At 45.5% G+C, this 21309-nt stretch overlaps 1 protein-coding gene across 2 annotated transcripts in view; it reads left to right on the top strand.

The window, feature by feature from the left end:
• DNAH2 (dynein axonemal heavy chain 2) overlaps nucleotides 1–21309 on the top strand; it is a 3497426-nt gene that overhangs the window by 966848 nt on the left and 2509269 nt on the right. For both annotated transcript variants that reach the window (XM_078670326.1, XM_078670327.1), the window contains one exon: nucleotides 2089–2269. In XM_078670326.1, coding sequence (XP_078526452.1) covers nucleotides 2089–2269 — 181 coding nt within the window. The remainder of the gene's footprint in view (nucleotides 1–2088; nucleotides 2270–21309) is intronic.

The following is a 21309-nucleotide window of genomic DNA, read 5'->3' as shown; positions in this document are numbered from 1 at the left end:
GTTCTCTGAACGGCAGAACGGACTAACTCAGCCGCTGATGCCTAGCGGATCACGAGTGGCGTCTCCAGTCGCAGGTGGCGCAAGTTCTCTTTCAGCGGTGGGGAGAACCTTAGTTAGATTTGTTCGCCTCTGAAGAGAATGCGCAGTGGCAACAGTGCTATGCGCTGGAGTTTCCAAGGCGGCTATCGCTGAGCGATGTTTTTTGTCACTAGTGGTGTTCAGGCCTGCTGTATGCCTTTCCGCCCATACCACTCCTGGCCAGGGTTCTGAAAATGATCAGGAGCAAGCAGGGCCCAAGTCATTCATGTGGCTCCAGAATGGGTGAGGAGAGTCTGGTATCCAGAGGTTCTGAAAACGAGCATCAATCCTCTGATCAAGCTGCTTCTTCAGGAGGATCTTCTGTCGCAGCAGCAGGGGAGGATTCTACCACCTGAACTTGTCCACCCTGCACCTCCATGCGTGGAGATTGAGTGGCGGCAGTTGATAGCTTTCGACCTTCTTCCCAAAGTCTAGTGTTATCCTGGCAGCCAGGTAGCCCTCCACTTCAAGATGGTATACGCCTGCCGTTGGCAGAAATTTGCATTATACTGTACAGAAAGGTCTAGTGACCCTCTTTCTACTGTCCTTCTATTCATTTTAACCCTTGGCCAAGATAGCCCTGCTTTGAGAACTCTCAAGGGTTATCTCGCTGCTCTGTCTGCCTTTTTGCAGCTGCCAGACGAGCCTTCTCGCTTTAAATCTCCTATTGTACAAAGATTTCTGAAAGGGCTGGCTCACTTCTTTCCACCCACGCCGTTTTTTATACCACGGTGATACCTTAATTTGGTCCTCACCTACTTTATGTGTGCTCCCTTTAAGCCCTTACATAATTGTCACCTTCTGCTGTTGACCATCAAAGCAGCCCCCTTAGTGGCGAATACATCAGCCCAGAGGGTGAGTGAGTTGCAGGTGTTATCATGCTCATCTCCCTATTTAATGGCTTCCTTTTTGCCAAAGATTGTGACCCCCATTCCATGCGGGTCATTCCAACACATAGCCCACCTTCTTTGACACTCTGCATCCCTCTAAGAAAGAGGAGCGTCTCCTTCGACTGGACACAAAAAGAGTTTTGCTGTTCTACCTTGACTGCACAAAAGAGTTCCGGGTGGACGACCAACTCTTTGTAGGGTATGTGGGACCAAAGAAGGGAATGGCAGTGCAGAAAAAGACTATTTCTCGCTGGGTCGTACTCTGCATTAAGATCTGCTATGCCCTGGCAAAGAAGCAGCCACCTGAGGGGATTTAGGCTGCGACTACAGCCTTGGCTCGCGGTGTCCCAGTCCAAGACATCTGTCATGCAGCAACATGGGCATCATTGCACACGTTTGCAAAGCACTATTGCCTGGATGGCCAGGTCCTCAGAGAATGGGCATTTTGCCCTCTCAGTCCTGCGGGACTTTCTTGTTTACGATATTGGTTCACAGCCCACTGCCTGGATGGCATGGCTTGGGTATCTAATTCAAAGGTAAGGAATCTGCAGCTAGAAGTCTCTATCAGATGAACAAGTTACTTACCTTTGGTAATGCATTATTTGGCAGAGCCTCTATCTAGCGGCAGATTCCTTACAGCCCCACCTATGCCACCCCGCTTTGCAGGCTAAAATTGTAGGGCTAGGGTTACCCCTCTTTTCCGGGCCCTAGTTTTGTACACAACTGCATTGATTACTCGTGGCTCTTTGTGTTCTGGCGTGAACAAAATGAAAACTACTGACGTCCATGTGCTTGGGTGGCGACTATATAGGTGACAGCGACGTCATAACCGACGACGACGTCATGCAGGGCCAAATGGAACAACCCGATGGCGTGCACAAGGAGTATTGCTCAGCTAAAGTTTCTGGATCCAGTCTGATGCCTGGGAAATTCAAAGGTAGGAATCTGCCGCTAGATAGATTCTCTACTAGATAATGCGTTACAGAAGGTAAGTAACTTGATCTTTAGTGCACTATCTTGAGAGCCAGCTTCCTACAAATCTCTGTTATCCTTAGTCACCAAGAAGGGACAAAGTAAATGTGTTAGGATTAATGCCTGTTCTTCTTTTCTCTTAATTCAGGGGGACAGAGGAGGTGTTCCAAGCCTTGGATGATAACCAGGTGAATCTGTCCACCATGAAAGCATCAGTTTTTGTCAAAGCCTTTGAGCGTGATGTGGACCACTGGGAGCGTTCTCTGTCTCTTATCCTGGAAGTAATAGAAATGATCCTGACTGTGCAGAGGCAGTGGCTGTATCTTGAGGTGAGAACAAAGGCATTACCTGTTGCATGTCATAATATAGACCGTTAGATTGTTCCTTATTATGATAATTGTAATTTTCTTCCAGGTGATTTGCCTTTAGTCATAAGCCCTTAATTATCACACATTTTCTCTGTTCTACCAACCCACCTGTCTTCTGACACCTAGCATCTGCTATATTTGGTGGATGTAAAAGTGCAATTTGGACATTCATGCTTTCTGTCATATTTCATTTAAATTTTGCGTCAAATACAATACTGTCCAAGATTCAATAATATGGTGCTACTATTGGTAACATTGGTGTTCTGCTTTGTCTTGTTCACAGGCGGCTAGGAGTTGCCTGTAATGATTGGCAGGAAGCAGAAAAGTCTCTTTGCAAAAATTAATGTTGTCATTTTTTTCATGTTCGCTTCTCTGTGTGCCACCTCCATCCTTTTATATGTATGCAACACCAAACACAACACCCATTCCTCCCTTTTTCTCCGTATTATTCAGGATGCAGGGTTTTGTTTCTCTGGCACTTCTGCTTGGGTAGTGCTACCCTTTTCCTCTGTTCTAATATGGTCTACCAATACTGGAAGGGTTGGTTTTATTTTTAATACGATTTTGGATATGCTTTCTTGGTGGCTGACCTCCACAAGTTGCCCTGTGCCTGTGGAACCAGCATCTGGTGAGTCCTTATGTTTGATGTGCTAGAGTTCATTCAAGACTGCTATGATAATCTCCGATCTCCTACAGCGGCCCTACTTAATAAGATGCAAGCAGTTTCTCATGAATTTACACAAGATTCTTCTAAATCAGTTATTCTGACTCTCTCCTCTTTCTCCATGTTAACTGTGGAACAAACCGTTAAACTCATTGTCGTGACTAAGTCGGGCTCCCCTGCAGATCTATGCGCTCCTACAATCCTGCATATCTCGCCTGAAATTATAGCCATCCCATTAACGGTGATCTTTTATTCAATGTTCTTAACTGGACATTTTCCTATGGAATGGAAGAAAGCCTCTATTCTTCCCTTACTAAAAAAAAAACTCAACCTGGTTGCCAAGGAGACTCTTAATTACAGGCCAATATCTAGACAAGACGATGAACACCGAATATTCGGGTTTTTATCAATAAACAGAGCTGGCTCTAATCACTGCCACCGAGGAGCTTAGGCTGATACTTGATGGTGGCTGATACTTGATGGTGGGTGGAACGCAGCTCTGATCCTTCTTGACCTGTCAGCAGCCTTTGATACAGTTAATTATAGGCTGCTGCAGGAGCGACTTGCATCCATCGGGATCGGAGGAAAGGCGCTGTCCCTGCTGGGCTCCTTTTTGTCGGAGCGTTCCCAAGAAGTGGCCTTGGGCAACATGGTGTCAGCTCCCTTGACGCTGCCTTGTGTAGTGCCCAAGGGCTCTTCCCTTAGCCCAATGCTTGTTAACCTTTATGTCATCCCTATTGCCAGCCTAGTAAGATTTATCCTGGTGTCGTACGCAGACGACACTCAGATCATCGTCTCGGTAAGCAGTTTAGCCAGCCAGACTGCTACTAGATTTCATGATTGGATGTGCCAAATAGCAAACTGGATGTCAGACAATTGTCTGAAGTTGAACTCAGCTAAGGCAAAAGTTTTCTTGCTGTAAAACAATCCATCTATTTGGACAGACAACTGGTGGCCGGTCCAATTTGGCACCCTGCCCAAACCGGTGCTCATAGCCAAAAATCTTGCAGTGGTCTTTGACACCACGCTGTCTTTTGAGGCACAAATCAATTTGGTTACCTCAGCATGTTTCTTCATCTTGAAAATGCTGAGTAAAATCCTCCCGGTAATACCTATGAACCTAGGGAAGACGGTGGTAACAGTCTTGCTATCTTCAAGACTGGACTACTGTAAAGCCCTCTTTTCCAGTGCCCCAACGCGCAGCATTAACAAACTGCAGATGGCGCAGAATTCTGCAGCAAGAGTTCTGCTGTGCATCTCCAAATTTAATTCAGTCTCTGCGTCTCTGGCCCGACTCCACTGGCTACCTGTAGTCAAAAGGATTCAATTTAAATCTTTGTGCATCACATTCAAATCCCTCAACAACTTGGGACCAACACACCTGGCAACATTTCTAAAGCCATATATCCCTGCCAGAGTCCTTAGATCCACCAACACGCGTAATCTACTTGTTCCTAGAGTCAATAGGGCCAGATGGGGTGGCAAGAGCTTCACGGCTACAATGGCTAGCTTATGGAACTCCCTAACAACTATGCTGAAAAAAAGAGCACAGTCTCCTCAAATTTTAAAAAGGCCTTAAAACATGGTTGTTTTCAGCATCATTTTTTACCTCTGGGTCCGTTTTGACTTGTATGTACCTCAGTATCGGCTCTGACTTATATATACCAAAGGCAGCGCCTAGACACCTCAGGGTATTTGTCGCGCTTTATAAATTTCTCATCATCATCATGAAACCATCTCTTGCCATTGTCCAAGAAAGGTATTGAAAGAGACCCTAGACTTTGACACTGGATGTGAGCTGTGCCACTCACGCAAGGATTCATTTAGTGTTGGGTATGGTACTCAAATCAACCACACCTGATAATACAGCTACGTAGGTGGCCACCTCCATTTTTTTGAGTTTTCACTGCATTCCTGATAGGGGAAACCTTCAGACAAGCACACTTGTAAGTACTCTTGAAGGGAAAGCACTAATCATGAACTGCGGCCTCTTGCACTACCGGTCAATCTGTACACATCTGACCCAGTCCAATCAGTACCCGCATGGATGCCCCTTTGGTCAAAACACTATTGACCAGTGCAAAGCATCCTCGGGTTAATCAGACTCCTCTGGCAAAATAGCCCAAAGAGCTAAATCCCACATTCTAGAGATTGAGCTCCTCTTCCTTTATGGTGATACAAATTCGACTGTACTGGAGATACCTGGGATCAATACTTCAATATCAGAACACCCCATCCAGTCCTACTCTTTAGCTGTTGAAAACACACCTAAAAAATGAGGTAGAAAGACTTACAAACCTAGGTCTGTGCCTTCATTGGAACTAGAGGGTATTGCATAGTACCCATATCATTCTACTTCATCACAAAAGCATAAGCAGTAAAATATCAGATATGCATGAGAAAAGACAAGACGTGTACATTAGTGCCCTGACTTTTTTACAGTTTCTACCACTGAATTCCTAAATGAGTTTGTTGGATTACTTTTATTTATAATGCACCAGACCAGTTATTGAGTACCTTAACAAAGTACATCTTTATAATAATATCCAAATGTCAGTTCTCCTCTTTTTGTTTTTAATCCAGTCCTTTGCCTATCTTGACTCACAGCAGCCTCATTGTTAGCACTTCGAGAAAGTGCCTCCTGCTTTCTTGATTAATGTACAAGTACCAAAGTAGATGTCATTGATATATATGTCATTCTGCCCTCAATTTCTACTCTAATGCAGGTGGTAATGCGACTTATCCATTGTGGTACACAAAAATACAATGCCAAAACTGACTGATCCTTTTTTTAACTCCAATTAATCTATGGAAGCTGTATTCAATAAAAGCGATAACCATTTATTCTTTTCAGGGGGCGAAGATGGCGGCCGCTTAGTTGTGGCCGAAAACAGCTGAGCAGTGAAGCTCGTGCAAATTACCCTGACAGAAAACTACGGCGATGTTTCTCCTATCACCCTGAACCCTCAGTGATGCAGAATTTGAAACAAAACTAAAAAACCCGGAGGAACACTTCACGGATGATTCTACCGCTTACCTGCCGCGGCTCTGCGATACGGCTGCTTCAGGAGCTGACACAGGCAGCTCTCTCTGTGTGCTCCAGTCGGAGAGCGAGAGGGCGGGGCGCGGGTGAAGCTTCACGGGTTCTGCGGAGCAGAGCGGCGTTTGAGGCAGGATTGCAGAGGCTCGCAGGACGTAACGAGGAGCATAGTGCAAGGAGGTTTTGGGCAGGAAAGAGACGGATTGTAATGGCCCCAAAGGTCAACACAGGAGGGAAATCTGCCGCGGAGAAAGATAAGAAAAAAAAGGCTGGAATCGAGACAACGCTGGGTGACACAGATGGTAAATTACAGACCCCCCCGGTAAGAAAGCAGGTGGTGGGTAGAACGAGGCAGGCTACAGCTACAGCCACAGCCCCAATAGTGGATATATTCACCACGGCTGGCAGAGAGAAGGGGCTGAAAACTGTAATACCAGTTGGGGAGGGAGGCAAGCCTGAACTAGTGGCAGCTGATGTAACCTCCGTAATTCTCCCCAAGTTGACTGATTTGGCTGATCCCCCTCTCCCCCAGAATACCATAGGACTGAGCATGATGAAAGGAGATGATTTGATTGAGCCTGAGCCTGATATTCTAGGCAAATGTGACAGTGAGACCATGGAGAATGGGACTATTAGCAACATCACAATGGTCAAGAGTAAGCCTGGGGTTCCTAAAGCCGGACCAGCTACCTGTATAATTCAAAGGAGTCCAGTGGATTTGGAGGAAGTCGTGAATACAACAGAAGACCAAGAGGGACAGAAAGTTGGCATACCTACAGAGGAGAACCCAGCAGTCAGTGGAGAAGCTGAGAAGGGAAAAGAAAATGAAAAGGTTCCAAGTGAATGTTGCAGAAAGCGATTTCGAGCCTGGCTCCCCAGTAACAGCAGTTAAACCACCAAAAAGGCGTGAGCTCCCTAAAAGCGAGCTTAGTTGGGACCATTCTTCAGCGATGCCTCTGCAGGGGAGCCCGGGGGGGGGGGCACTGCACAGATGTCACTATTAAGACTATTCACAGTGAGATTCTGGCCCACAGGGAGGAAGCCCGGCAGGACAGTCGGAAATCCCAAGCTGCTGTAAAGAAAATCCAGGGGGCTGTTAGTAAGTTGTCTAAGGCCTGTATTAATTTGGGAGATCGGGTAACTAATCTGGAGGATAGAGTTGTCTCTACGGAGGCGGAGGCAGCAGCCGCAGTCAATAAGGTCGCAGCCCAAAATGCACAAGTTATAGATATTCAGTGGAAACTGGAGGACATTGGGAACAGGATGAGACGGAATAACCTCCGGGTTCTTGGGGTACCCGAAGGAGTGGAAGGATCTGATGTTAGAGCTTACGTCATCAAAATATTTGAACAAGCATTTCCGGAGCTCTCAAACTGGGTCTGGGCAGCAGAGATCCAGAGAGCGCACCGCACTCCATTCAAGATTAAAAAAGGTACCAAAGAAGGTGACAAACCCAGAGCTATTCTAATCTTTCTGGGTAACTTTGTGTTGAGGCAGGCAATCACGGAGAAGGCAAGACGGATGCCAAGAGGAATGTGGACGGGATCTCATTCTTCGTGCGCCCGGATTTTTGCCATATAACAGTGGAGAGACGCTGGAGACTCAGGCAACTGATTAATCCATTTCAGCAGAAAAAAATGCAGGCCTATCTAATCAACCCGGCTCAGCTGAAAATCATAAATGAAGGGAGAACTATGTACTTTACCTCCGAGATTAAAGACAGAGAATACTTGGACTCTTATGGGAAATAGAATTCTTGTTGGATTTTATGTGTTGCTTGGGTTTTTTTTTTTCTGCACTATTGAAGCATTGGGGAGGGGTCAGTCAAATTTGTAGTCTGGGTGTTTATATATAGAAGGGAGAAAAAAAAATTGCAGAGGGGTAACAGGATGTTGAGTCGGTTTATAGTAACAAGAGCTTCACTGCTCTCACTGTGACCATCACACGCACAGACTCGGTCTGAGCGCCTCACTAGCCAGGGAGCAGGGGTGTAGGGAAAGGGTGGGGGGGAAGAGGGGGAGGGGGGAAGGGGGGTGAGGGGGATGGAGGGGGTGGGTGGGCAACCAGGGGGGAGGGAGTGTAAGGGGTTGGGGGAAAAATCAAAAAAGAGAAAATAAGGTGTACTAAGGTAAATATTGTTGACATTAAAATTCAGCAGGGAAATTCAATACAAAAACATGTCAAGCATTAAAATTTGTACAGCCAATGTAGGTGGCTTGAATGATGCAAGAAAACGTCAAAGGGTGGATCATTTTTCTAAGTTTAATAACGTTGATATTTTTTGTTTACAGGAGACCCACCTTCCTTGGGTAAAAATAAATCTGATGAAGTTTAGGGGGTTCGAAATCCTAGCTTGCTCATCTCAAACATCAACAATCAGAGGTGTGGCCATTTTAGCTAAACCTTTTATAGGGGGAGCTAAGCGTCACACAGCTGATAGTGTAGGGAGATGGGTGATAGTGGACCTTAATTTAGGCTATACATTATGTGTGATATACGGCTCAAATCAGGATGATCCTGAAATCTTTGACTTTTTGGTGGGGGAACTAGCTAATTGGCCAACGCCCATAATGGTTTGTGGGGATTTGAATATCTCAGTAGATTGGAATAAATCAGATGACTACTCTGGGCGGAAACCTAAAGTGTTCCGAGCACTCGATTCGCTTATGAAGTCACATGGTCTCAAGGATGTGTGGGCGGTAAAAGAACCCTTAGATCCAGGATACACCTATTTTTCTAGCCCCAATCTGAGATATACCAAATTAGACTACTTTTTGATTTCCTCTACGGAGTTGAATAAGGTGCGAATCAAGAAACTCCCAAAGTCAATATCACACCATAATCCTCTAGTGTTGCATTATGATATGCCTAAAATGGAAAGGAAACAAACCAGCTGGTCGTTTGAGAGAAAATTATTGTTGGATACCAGATTTGTGGAACATCTAAAAAAATGGGCTGTGGAGGTCTATGATACCAACAGATATAGCACGTCTCGGAACAATGTGTGGGACGCTTTTAAGGCGTCTTTACGGGGAGAGACGGTAAGCTGCTCTGCTAAGATCAGGAAAGATGATAAGAGAGAGATCGAGAAGCTTATAGATATGCTAGCGGTAGCTGAAGAACATCATATTAAGGACATAGGCCAGGGACGGGAGGGACGGGAGAGTTTAAAAAGAATAACTGTTATCAAAGCTGACTTGCAGAAAATAGTTATTCAGAAAGAAACTAGCGAGTACCAGGTGTCTAAGGCAAGACGATATGAAACAGGGGAGCAGGCGGGGAGGGCACTGGCTCTGCAGATAAGGCAAGAGAGGACTGAGAACTTAATCTCCCTTATACAGGACGAAGATAAGGAGTATACGGAGCCCAAAGACATTTTAAGAGTTTTTCAGAATTTTTATCAAAAGTTGTATAATGAAGAGGGCGATATTGGTGAGCAGGTTTTAGATCTTGGTTATGCGGATGGTAGTCCGGGTTTAGATGTACAGTCCAGAGAAGAGCTTGACAGAGACCTAGATATGCTGGAATTAACTAAGGCCCTACAGGAATTAGCCGCAGGTAAGGCAGCAGGGCCCGACGGAATCCCCCTCGAGGTCTATAAATGCTTAGAAAAGGAGATCGCTCCAATTTTACTTGATCTATTTAATGGGGTCTTGTGGTCAGGTATAATACCTGAGTCCTGGAAGGAAACTAACATCGTTATCTTCCATAAGAAGGGGAAACCTAAGAAACTACCGGGGTCTTACCGCCCAATATCGTTAATTAATGCTGACACAAAATTATATTCTAAGGTCTGGGCTGGTAGGTTGGGGGGGTAATTGGTCGTCTCGTTTCCCCGTGGCTGCATGGGTTTATACCTGGGAGAGGCACTACGGAACATACTAGAAGAGCAATAGCGCTATTTGATGCCCATGGTGCCACGGGGGGGGGGGAGATGGCCATGATCCTCCTCGATGCGGAGAAGGCCTTCGACCGAGTGGTCTGGGACTTTCTCTGGGGCATTCTGGCCGGTAGAGGCTTTGGTAATAACTTCCTGAGGGCAATTAAGGCTATGTACCTTGACCTGGTGGCTCGTGTTATGGTTATGGGGGAAAGGTCTGATAAAATAGTGATTAAGAGAGGGGCACGCCAGGGTTGCCCTTGCTTCCCGATCCTGTTTTCCCTATATATAGTTCCTTTTATCCTTTTATACAAAATATTTTAGCCTCTCGCCAAATTAGTCCTGTAGTGTTTAATGGCTTCACTACAAAATTGCTTGCCTATGCTGACCCACACCAAGCAATGCCCGCATTGGTACAACTTGCTAACGAATTCGGGCTTCGCTCTGGCTATCGCTTAAATGAGGGGAAAACGCAGATTATTTGTACCAAAAATATTGTGAAGACAGATTATAGATTTGTAAACTCAGCCGTATATCTTGGGGTTAGAATTAATGCAGCAGTTGAGAAGATGGTTGGAGAGAATTATCGTCCTCTTATTAATTCAATCGAAAAAGATCTGAAAAGAATTGACGTGCTACACTTATCTTTGATTGGTAGAGTGAATGTCTTAAAAATGACTATGTTCCCCAAGGTTTTATATCTGTTTAGGGCTATCCCACTGTTGCTAGAGGAAAGTGTGTTGAGGAAAATTTAATCCATATTCGTTAGGTTTGTTTGGCAGTATGGTAAAATTAGACGCTCAATTAATCATATGTCACTACCCTGGGATAGGGGAGGCCTGGCTATGCCGAACCTTAGATTATATCATCTGGTATGCCTCCTCACACAGATGAACATACTGATTCAATCGGATCCCCTACCATCTGAAGGTCAAATTGAGAGTCAGGACCCTCCCTCTATTTTCGAGCTATTATTGGGGAGGAAGGCCTATGGATTACTGCAGTGTGAGGTGGATCGAAGGTACTATAGGAAGGCAAGGTATAAGATTATTGAAGGGGTTTGGGGAACCTGGAAAGCTATTAGTAAAATTATGAAGATCCCCAAAATAAACACCAATATAAATCTCTGGAAATCTAACCTATTTCCACATTTGGGCCAAAGCACGTATTCTACAGTATGAAGAGAGCATGGGATAAGATGCCTGGGTGATATCATGAAAGGCAGTACTGTCCTTTGCTTTGATGAGATACAGAAGAAATATGGGATCCCCGGTAGCCACTGGATTTTATATGGACAAATTGCTCAAACACTATCAACATATAGACCAAAGATTCTGCTACCCCCAGATAGTCAATTGGTTGAATATTTAAAAAAAGGGGGAAAGAAGATAGGTACAGCCTACAATCTCTCGCTGCCTGGCCTCCAAGATGATCTGGAAAAAACAGAGGCCACTTGGGCGCAAAAATTGGGAGATCCGAATGTTGATATAGACCTAGCTCTAATTTTAAGTAAGAAAGTATTTCGAGCATCAAATTTGAGGTCTCAACATTATAAGACTCTGTTTAACCTCTACTATACCCCAGCGAAATTGTATGGGTGGGGACTTAGAGAAGACGATAAATGTCCTAAATGCAATACAGGTCCGGCAGATCTACTGCATATGTTTTATCACTGTCCTAATCTGGTTTTAATACGTAGTGAGATAACTCTGTTTTTGGAGGGGCTGCTAGGTATTAACATCAACCTATCCCCTACCCTGGTTCTCACAGGGACAGACAATGAACATAATGTCGGGAGAGATACCCAAGCGTTATTGTTCATTGCAGTAGCGGTATTACGAATCCTTATCTCTGCTGGGTGGAAGGATACCGTCGCCCCCACATTTCATATGTGGCTGTCCAGATTGTTAGGTATGCATGATTTAGAGGCATGTCTATACGAATTTAAGGGGAGGATAGCGCGAGAATTTGGCAGGAATATCTGGGAGCCCCTTAAGAAATGGAGGAGCTAACAAAAAGACAAGCTTTATGAATATATTATCTATGAATGTTTTAAGTTGATCAATGTTTTTATATTAGAAATATGAATTCTCCATAAAATATGAATGTACTTATATTGTTATTGAATTATGCTGACTAATTTATTGCACATGCTGAATTTTATATCTTTATAATGTATCAATTGAATATGTATTGGATTTTAATTGAATTTCACCTTATCTCTCAATAAAAATGTTTGTTTTTTTTTAAAACATTTATTCTTTTTAAAACATCATACAAATGCTTTAGTTTTTTCGTCTCACACACAGAAGACCAAATGCTAAATTGAATTATAAATGTTCTTCCCTCCCACCAACATCAACTGATATACAACAGTGGATACAAACAAAACAATATTTAGACACATAAATGTGAATACAACACCACCACAAATATGCTGGTCAGATTCTTTTACCTGAAAGACATTTGTCAGTATATCCTGGTTACAATACCTCTATACTTCAATGTAACCCACAAATGTGCCAAATGCCACCAATAATACAATAATATTTTAAAACAACAACTCAGGACTGGTACTCAATAGAAAAGGGACTGATCCCCCCCTTCATAACGTGGTCTCCTATTACTTTCAGACTCCACGTTCAGAAAAGTAGAATAATCTACAACAAGAAATATGAGCATTACTCAAAACCTGGCAGCACAATCGAAATGCCATTTACAAAAGGCTTGACAAGATGCATTGTTATTCGATCAAGTATTGCACCGTAAATCCTGTCATCTGTTCCGCACAACCTTATCCATTGTGAGCAGTAGACAGTTCACTGTATTTTTAAGATGCAAGAGCCAAGATTATACGTTACACTGTGATATAGTCTGTCTTTAGGATAAAAAAGTTTTTTTCCACCTGTAAAGTGCTCCACCTGGAAATATGGCCTGCTGTGGCTAACCTGCTTTCCATCTTTGGTGGACACAGCCTGTTCGATCAAAGATTAATTCCATCTAAAGGATTCAAATTTCAAAACCTTCCAAAGTTTTTGAAGCAATCTTTCCCTGGTGCTAGAACTTTCTATTATCACAAAAAAAGAACTCACCAATCATCCTGTTTTTTTAGAAAACGACTAAAAATGTATGTTTCCATTTTTGCGTGGAGCAATTTGATCAGATATTCTACTGCACATTGTGTGGAAGAATTCTCCTTGAGCTCGGCTCAATTTATCATGAGTTTTACTCATCTAAAGCTGTTATCATCCGGAAAGACAACTTTAAACTACATCTACCAGCACATGACAACTCGATGTCAGAATCAGCAAAGAAAGGCCTCTTCAGACCTTGTGGAACTTGTAGGAAAAAGAGACTTCATTCAGAAGACCTACACAAGGAGTGTATTCACTGCTTACACCTTCAAACAAGTTAAAAGATTGCAAATGCTGTTGCACTTTTCACTCTAAGACTCTCAGGGATAGAGATGGGAGGCTCCCTTTATGGCTGCAGAAATTAAAAACTAAAGAGACTGGTTTCTGAGGAAGACGATAGCGAGGATTGAGGTCACAGAAAAGAGAAATGTCACTGAGCCATAAATCATCAGAGGCACCAAGAAAAGCCCTTTAAAAGAGAGGTCGCCTGGAGAGCATTCTCACAGAGAGAAAAAATAAAAATCTCCACAGAAACAGTGAGATCTGAACCAACCACTTCTTTCTCCAGTTTGGATTTACATAAAAAAAATCCTCCTCAGAACCATTGGTGATAACTTACAAAATGGACTTTATAGTGTAGACGACAACATCTTCGCTGTCCAAAATAGCAATGATGACAACGATGTCATCGTTGTCCACATGGTTTTCAACGTAGCCATCGGTGACGACCACTATAATGACAATGACCTCATCGACAAAGACCCCATTGGCAGAGACCTCATTGGCAAGGACACCTTTGATGCAGGCACAATGAAATGTCTGTTCACAAAGACTCCTTTCACTACGTACAGGCACTCACTGTAGCGGCATAAGCCTTAATTTCGAAACCGGCCTTGCACCAGTATGCGTCAGTTGTTCAAAGTCCTTGCCAAATTGTAATGGATCCAAGAATACTACTAATAGTTATAAGGGCTCTACATGGCAATGGCAATTCTACAAGGATACGGTATGCTACAGCAAGGACACCTTCGACGCAGACATGACGAAAGGTCTGTTCACAAAGACTCCTTTCACTACGTACGGGCACTCACTGTGGCGGCATGGGCCTTAATTTAGAAACTGACCTTCAACCAGTATGCGTCTGTTGTTCTATGTCCTTGCCAAGTTGTAATAGATCCAAGAATACTACTAATAGTTACAAGGGCTATACATGGCAATGGCGATTCTACAAGGACACAGTATGCTACACTACTACAGGGTAGACAAGAAAGGAAGTGGAGCAGTTTTGGTTTTCTAAAAATCCCTCAGATGCTCCATGTTTGAGGTTGCATATTCACTTGGCTTTTGTCTTTCTCTATCCGCCCAAAAAATGTAAGCCTGGATTCTAATCTATCAACCATCGGAATTTGCTGGAAAATTCTTTTATCCATAGATGAATGTCTATCCAAGTACCTTCTAAAAACATTCCAACTTCACCCTGCTCAGAGATTTGAGCTTGCGCCTGTATGTCTTCTTGGAACATAAAACAACTAGTAAACCGTCCCACCAATGCAGCTGGTCACATTCTTGACCCTATTTATAACTAATAGCCAGATAAAAGTTCAAGACTTTCTTTTGAATGACTGGACAGACCATTCCACCTTCCATTTTGCATGGAAGCTGGAACAAGGTTTGTTAGGCAGAAGAACCATTCCAGCCCTTCCCAATAGAAACCGGTCTAAAATACCTACGGAACTGATAACAGCCACTCTCTTCTCTAGTATCCCAAAATTAAGCAGGGATATTGAGGCTGACTCTCGGGTGACTATTGACTGGCTATTGCACATGTCAACATGGTGGCACCACTGAAAGTGAGCTCAGGCACAGCTAAGAGCAGACATCATCTGCCCCTTGGTTCAGTGATGAACTTATAAATCAGTGCAAGCTCTGCAAGAGGCTAGAAAGGAGCTGGAGGAAAGAGTACATACCGGCAGTCAAAGAGCATTACAAACGTGCATGGAAAGTTATTATCTGGCTATTAAAATTGCTCAAGTTGACATCTTTACTAGTAATATAGTGGACTCTGATTGCAGGCCCAGAGATGTCTTTAAATTGGTTAAAAAAATATCAGTCATCCAGATGCACTTCAAATACCTGTAGAACCTGCTCCAAGCTATGCTCACAGCTGTCAGACTTCTTTGATAACAAAACCAATAATATTGTTGAGGCACTCACGAGAACTAATGGCCCCTTGGATACTTTAAGGATGGAAGAGCAGCTGTCAACCTTCTCTCACGCATTGACTTGCTCTCTACTTGAGTTCAAGTCCTTGTCACTATCCGAGAAGTGCTTAAATAATGGGCGGGCTACAAAGGGAAATTTCCTGGTTTCTGTATGGGCCCCCATTGTCTGCTGGGAAATGAGGTTCAGCAAGTCCCCATGACGTTTATACAGTTGTCCATGCCTGCAGGGCAGTATCCTGTGAGTTGTGTGCCCCTGTCTGGTCCTTTTGGCATGTAAGATCGCAACACAGATGTAGTGATGCAAGCGGCTGAGCTCCAGTCCAAGAATCCTTCAACACCCATCTCCACACCACCAAATAGGGAAGGCAGGCACCTAGATAACATTGGTAAACGATTCTCTACTTTGTCCGCAACTATACAAGCTGCTGATTCGCTAGCCATATTAGGTCGAGCGACATTGCTGCCTACATAGACATTTGCCTGATGATGTGAAAGAAGAAAGCAAGGAAAATCCTTCAGGAAGGTGAAAGAACTTCAGAGATCATAGCCTGCGCAATGGTTGTAGTATCAACAGGGTTCAGGAAGTTGACAGGAGCTGCTGTTCTAAGATGATAGGGATGGGTAAAGGCCACATCATTCAGGTTGGAAGTCCAAAGCAAAATCCTAGACATGGCATATGATTGAGGATCATTATTTGGGAAGCATGTTGTTGTCACCTTACAGGCGATTAAGACGTATACAGATACTGCATGATCCTTGGGTACCCTGCAGATAGGTAAAACGCCTTTTCCAGGTTCACGAGGAAGTGGTTTATTCTCTTAGAGAGGGGGATATTAGCCCTACAGAAACAAACAGTATCAGCATTTTCAACCCCAATATTGGACTTGCTATCAACAACAGATGTTTAGATCACCACCACCGGCCGCTTATACAGAACAAGCGCCAAGGAGGAAACAAAACCAAAAAGGAGGAGAGTTTGGTAGAAAGCAGTGGCATTTTACAAGTGCCGGTTATACCCTCTCAGCCCACCAACCTACTCAAGCATAAGGTTTGTATTTTCTACACCAGTGTCAACAGATAACATCAGACAGATGTATGCCAGATCTGATGACCTATGGTCATACTTTTGAATTCATTCTAAGGCCACCAAACACTCCACCAAAGGGAGCACCCTACCTCATCTACATCTGCTCCAACCAGAAGCTTTCAGGATGCTACAAAAACGAGCACTTCCAGAAAGGAATGGGTTTCAATTCCTGTTTCTTCCTAATAAGAAAGAAAACACGAGAATGGCAACCCACTTTGGACCTCCGAAAGCTGAACAAGTATCTGAGGAAACAGTCTTTTTGCATTGTGACTTTTCAAGGCATCCTGCATCTTCTCAGTCACAGAAATTACATGTCAACCGTACATCCACAGGATGCATACTTTCATATCCCCACTCAGGGCAGGCTTTAGGGCGGTTCCACTGGTTCGGCCGCACAGGGCGCTGACCTCAGGGGGGGGCTCCGTGTTTAGCATTTACAGAGTTCATTTGCGCCCAGCTTTCTGATAGATACATCTGCCGTGTGGATTCCTCACCTTGTGAATATCCCCCTGCGTCAGCAACATTCGGAAATTATTTTTGTAGCTTCGTGCCGACGTGGACCCGGACGTCATAGAGGCACGGCATCGCTCGCGACTCCGCTGACGTCACCGACGCCTATATTAGGCCCACGCTGGCGTGATGACATCAGTTACCTTTTTTCCGCGTCGTCGACGCGAACGGTTTTCTGGGATCGTCTGTAGCCTTTGCTGTAACTTTGTTACTTGCTATTCTTTCTAGTCTCTTTGTCTTCTCTCTTTCGACATGACCTCGAAAAAGACCGGATTTATAGCCTGCGGAGAATGTAACAAGATAATGTCCATCACAGACCCACATGAATGCTGTTTGTGGTGTCTGAGCTCCGACCACGACGTCGAAGAATGCCAATTCTGTAGGAAGATGACACCAAAGGCCCTCTGGGAAAGAGAAGCAAAACTTCTTGTTGCCAAGTTTAAAGAAGGAAAAGAGAAGAAGAAATCAAGATCGCAGACTCGACGCTCGAAGTCAAGGTCTCGATCGAGGTCGCGATCGGATTCGTCTTCGGCCCATGCTTCAAGATCTTCAAAAAAGAAGCATAAAAAGAGAACCCATGAATCCCGACATCGATCAAGAAAGGAATTGGGTTCCAAGCCGAAGTCGCAAGTGAAACTGGTCGAGAAGGTGATAGTATCTTCGGCTTCGGAAGAACAGGATGCCGAAGTTGAGGCGTCGCATGCGTATTCACCGAGTTCGCCGAAGCAGAAAGCTGTTCCATCTCCGGACCCATCCCATCCTTCAGGTCGGGAGGATGAAGGTGAGGAGGAGGTGGTTGGAGAGGGAGAGGCACAGATGCCCGAAGGTCGCAAGACTCCGGTGCACCAGCCCGAAAAGGAGGTCGACGTTGTTTCGACTCCACGCCCTCAAGAGCAGCCTGGGGGTTCATACCCTGCCTTCCCGGGTCCAGGTCAGGATCCTACGCATTTCCTGAATGCGATGTTTGTTATTTATTTAAGGGCTATGTACCCCTCTGGGGCTCCTACTGGTCCTATGGGTCCGTTGGCATATGGTCTGGGTGTTACTCAATCCTATGCACCTGCGCCCTTTATGCCGGCTCCAACGCCGCATTGGCATTATCCGATTCCGGCAAGGCCTTCGACTCTGAAGCCATCGACGCCGAGATCGATGACTCCGATTCCATCGACGCCAGTTCCGTCAACTTTGATGCCGAACCCTGAGCGACGTCGTGGATCTCTTCCTCGTCCGACGTCGAGTTCGACTCCGGCTCCGGCTCCATCGGAAGTCCATGGCGGATCCAACGGCTTCGAATGTGAAGCAAAGATCAAGGCGTGAAGCCCAGAGGTTGATGGAGGAGGAAAGATATCGAGAGGAGAATCTAGAGGAAGGTGAACTACAAGAGTCTGAGGATCCTTTTGAGGACCTGTCTGTAGCTAGTGGCCTAGAACTGTCACCTGAATGGGACCTTGTTTCGGTTTCTGATGAGCCTTCAAGGGACGTGCCACCTTATCATGTAGTGATAAAAAAGGCTGCAAATTTATTGAATATTGCTCTACCAACTGCAGAATTTAAATCTAATCTGCTCACAGAGGTTCTTCACTCTCCCTCATCAGTAACTGAACCATTGCTACCTTTTAATGATGCCTTAAAAGATCCAATTTTGGAGATTTGGAAAAATCCTGTATCAGCTCCTGCTGTATCTAGGGCTGTAGCTAGGAGGTATAGAGCGGCTCCTGAAGACCCGGAATTTTTAACCTCTCATCCTCTGCCGGAGAGTTTGGTGGTGCAGGCGGCCTGTTCCAAAAGATCTACAGGTGCATTTCCGCAGGTCCCAGCAGAAAAGGAGTCGAGAAAACAGGATCAGGCTGCTAAGAAAGTTTTCTCCTCTGCCAGTATGGCTTTGAAGTCCACAAACGCAACCTGCTTGATGGGGCGTTATATCCACGCTCTTATGGACACTGTGAAACAGTTGGTACCCAAGATACCTGAGGATGATAGAAAAGACTTCCAAGAGGTAATCTCTGATACTCAAGCTGCAGCAAGGCAGGTTATTCAGAGTGGATTGGATACAGCGGATTCTGTGGGGAGGGTCATGGGCTCTTCCATAGCGACAAGAAGAGCTGCGTGGCTGAAGTCTAGTGAGTTTTCCACAGATGTCCAGGCGGCATTAATGGATCTTCCATTTGATGGGTCTGGATTGTTTGGAAAAAAAGCAGACACTGCTTTGGAACGCTTTAAAGACAGCAGGGCGACAGCAAAGTCGTTGGGTCTCCAATCCAGGGGCACTTTTGGAAGACGTTCAAGAGGATTTAGCAGATCTTCTTTTCGAACCTATAAGTCAACCCAGCAGCAGCCACAGCAGCAGCAAAACACATTATATAGATCTTATAGAGGCAAGCAAAGGGCCAGAGCTCGGGCCGTAAAGCTTCCTCCTCTTCCTCCTCTTCCCCATCCCAGCCCCCAGCCACCGCAGCAAAGCAGCCCTAGATCTGCCATTCCGGATCATGTGGGCCCAGTGGGGGGCCGGCTTACCCATTTTCTACAAGATTGGGAATTGATAACATCGGATCTTTGGGTTCTCAATCTTGTAGAGAATGGGTATGCTCTTCCCTTTTGGGATTTTCCCCCAAATTATCCTCCTTGCCAGGGTTATTGTTCGGAGGACCACCTGCTTCTCTTGCAGGAAGAAGTCCTGGCACTGTTTTGAAAAGGTGCGATAGAGGTGGTTCCAGAGCAGGAGAGCGGTCAGGGATGCTACTCCCGGTATTTCCTGATCCCCAAAAAGGATGGCAGGCTTCAGCCAATTCTGGATCTCAGGATCTTGAACCTTTACCTGAAACAGGAAAGGTTCAAGATGCTCACTCTTGCACAGGTTCTTCAAGCGCTGCTGGAAGAAGACTGGATGGTGTCGATCGACATGCAGGATGCGTATTTTCATATTCCCATCTTGAAGTCGCACAAAAGTATCTCCGTTTTACGGTTGGGTCGCAACACTACCAGTTTGCAGTCCTTCCATTTGGCCTTACTACTGCGCCTCGGGTCTTCACCAAGGTGATGGCAGTGGTGGCAGCTCATCTCAGGAGGTGAGGGATACCTGTATTCCCGTATCTGGACGACTGGCTGATCAAAGCGGAGTCGCCGGAGAGGGTGCTCCATCATCTGCAAGAGACAACTCAGTTGTTGCACAGGTTGGGTTTTTCGATAAATGTACCCAAGTCTCACCTGGTGCCCTCACAGCGCAACCTGTTCATAGGTGTGGTACTGGACACTACTGTGTGTCGTGCATTCCCTCCACCTCAAATGATTCGCGACATACAGGAAATGATTCCTTTGTTCTACAATGGAGCGGTCGTTCCAGTCCTGAAGGTTCTTCGCCTGCTCGGTCTGATGGCTTCTTGCATTCTGTTGGTCAACTATGCACGCTGGCACATGAGGGCACTCCAGTGGTGCCTCCGCAGGCAGTGGTATCAGCACAACGGAGATCTCAGGGAGTCAGTGAGGATCTCCAGAGAAGCTGCAGCGGATCTGTCTTGGTGGAGCGTGGAAGGCACTCTGTTACAAGGAAAGCCTTTTCAACTTCCTCCATCGGTGGCCACGGTAATAACGGATGCATCCACTCTCGGGTGGGGTGCTCATCTGGGAGACCTGGAGGTCAAGGGTCTTTGGTCTCCAGAAGAAAGGTTGCTTCACAACAACCTTCTGGAAATGCGGGCGATTCGTTTGGCACTCAAGGCCTTCCTCCCTTCCCTTCGCGGTGTATCAGTGCAGATCCTGACAGACAACACGACCGCGATGTGGTACATCAACAAGCAGGTAGAAGTGGGGTCGCAGTGTCTCTGCAGAGAGGCTCTGCGTCTCTGGTCCTGGGTTCAGGACCATCAGATTTGTCTGATGGCAAATCATCTGGCCGGAGTTCAGAACGTTCGTGCAGACAGTTTCAGTCGGCAGTTCTCTGCCGACCACGAGTGGAGGCTTCACCCGGAGGTTGTTCACGACATCTTTCAGATGTGGGGGACTCCTCGGGTGGACTTGTTCGCCACTCGCGAGAATGCTCACTGCCTGTCATTCTGCAGTTTCCAGTATCCGATGCAAGGAGCCTTGGGGGACGCGTTTTAGTTGAGTTGGAACTCGCAACTCCTTTACGTGTTTCCTCTTATACCTTTGATTCCTCGGGTTCTGAGGAAGATTTGCCAAGACCGGGCCCAAGTTATATTGATCGCCCCCGATTGGCCAAGAAGGGTGTGGTACTCAGACCTTCTCCACCTCTCCTCTCACCCGCCGCTCCGTCTCCCTCACAGGGCAGATCTCCTCTCCCAGATGGAGGGGCAGGTTCTACACCACCACCTCCAGACCTTACACCTTCATGCCTGGAGATTGAACGGGGCAACCTGAGTTCTTTTTCTCTCCCGCCTGACGTGGTGGATGTCATCTTGGCAGCCAGGCGTGACTCCACTAAGTCCATCTATTCTTATAGGTGGTCAA

Source organism: Lissotriton helveticus, chromosome 12 (genome assembly GCF_964261635.1).
Source record: "Lissotriton helveticus chromosome 12, aLisHel1.1, whole genome shotgun sequence".
NCBI lineage: Eukaryota > Metazoa > Chordata > Amphibia > Caudata > Salamandridae > Lissotriton > Lissotriton helveticus.
This window is presented reverse-complemented; position numbering and strand designations above follow the sequence as displayed.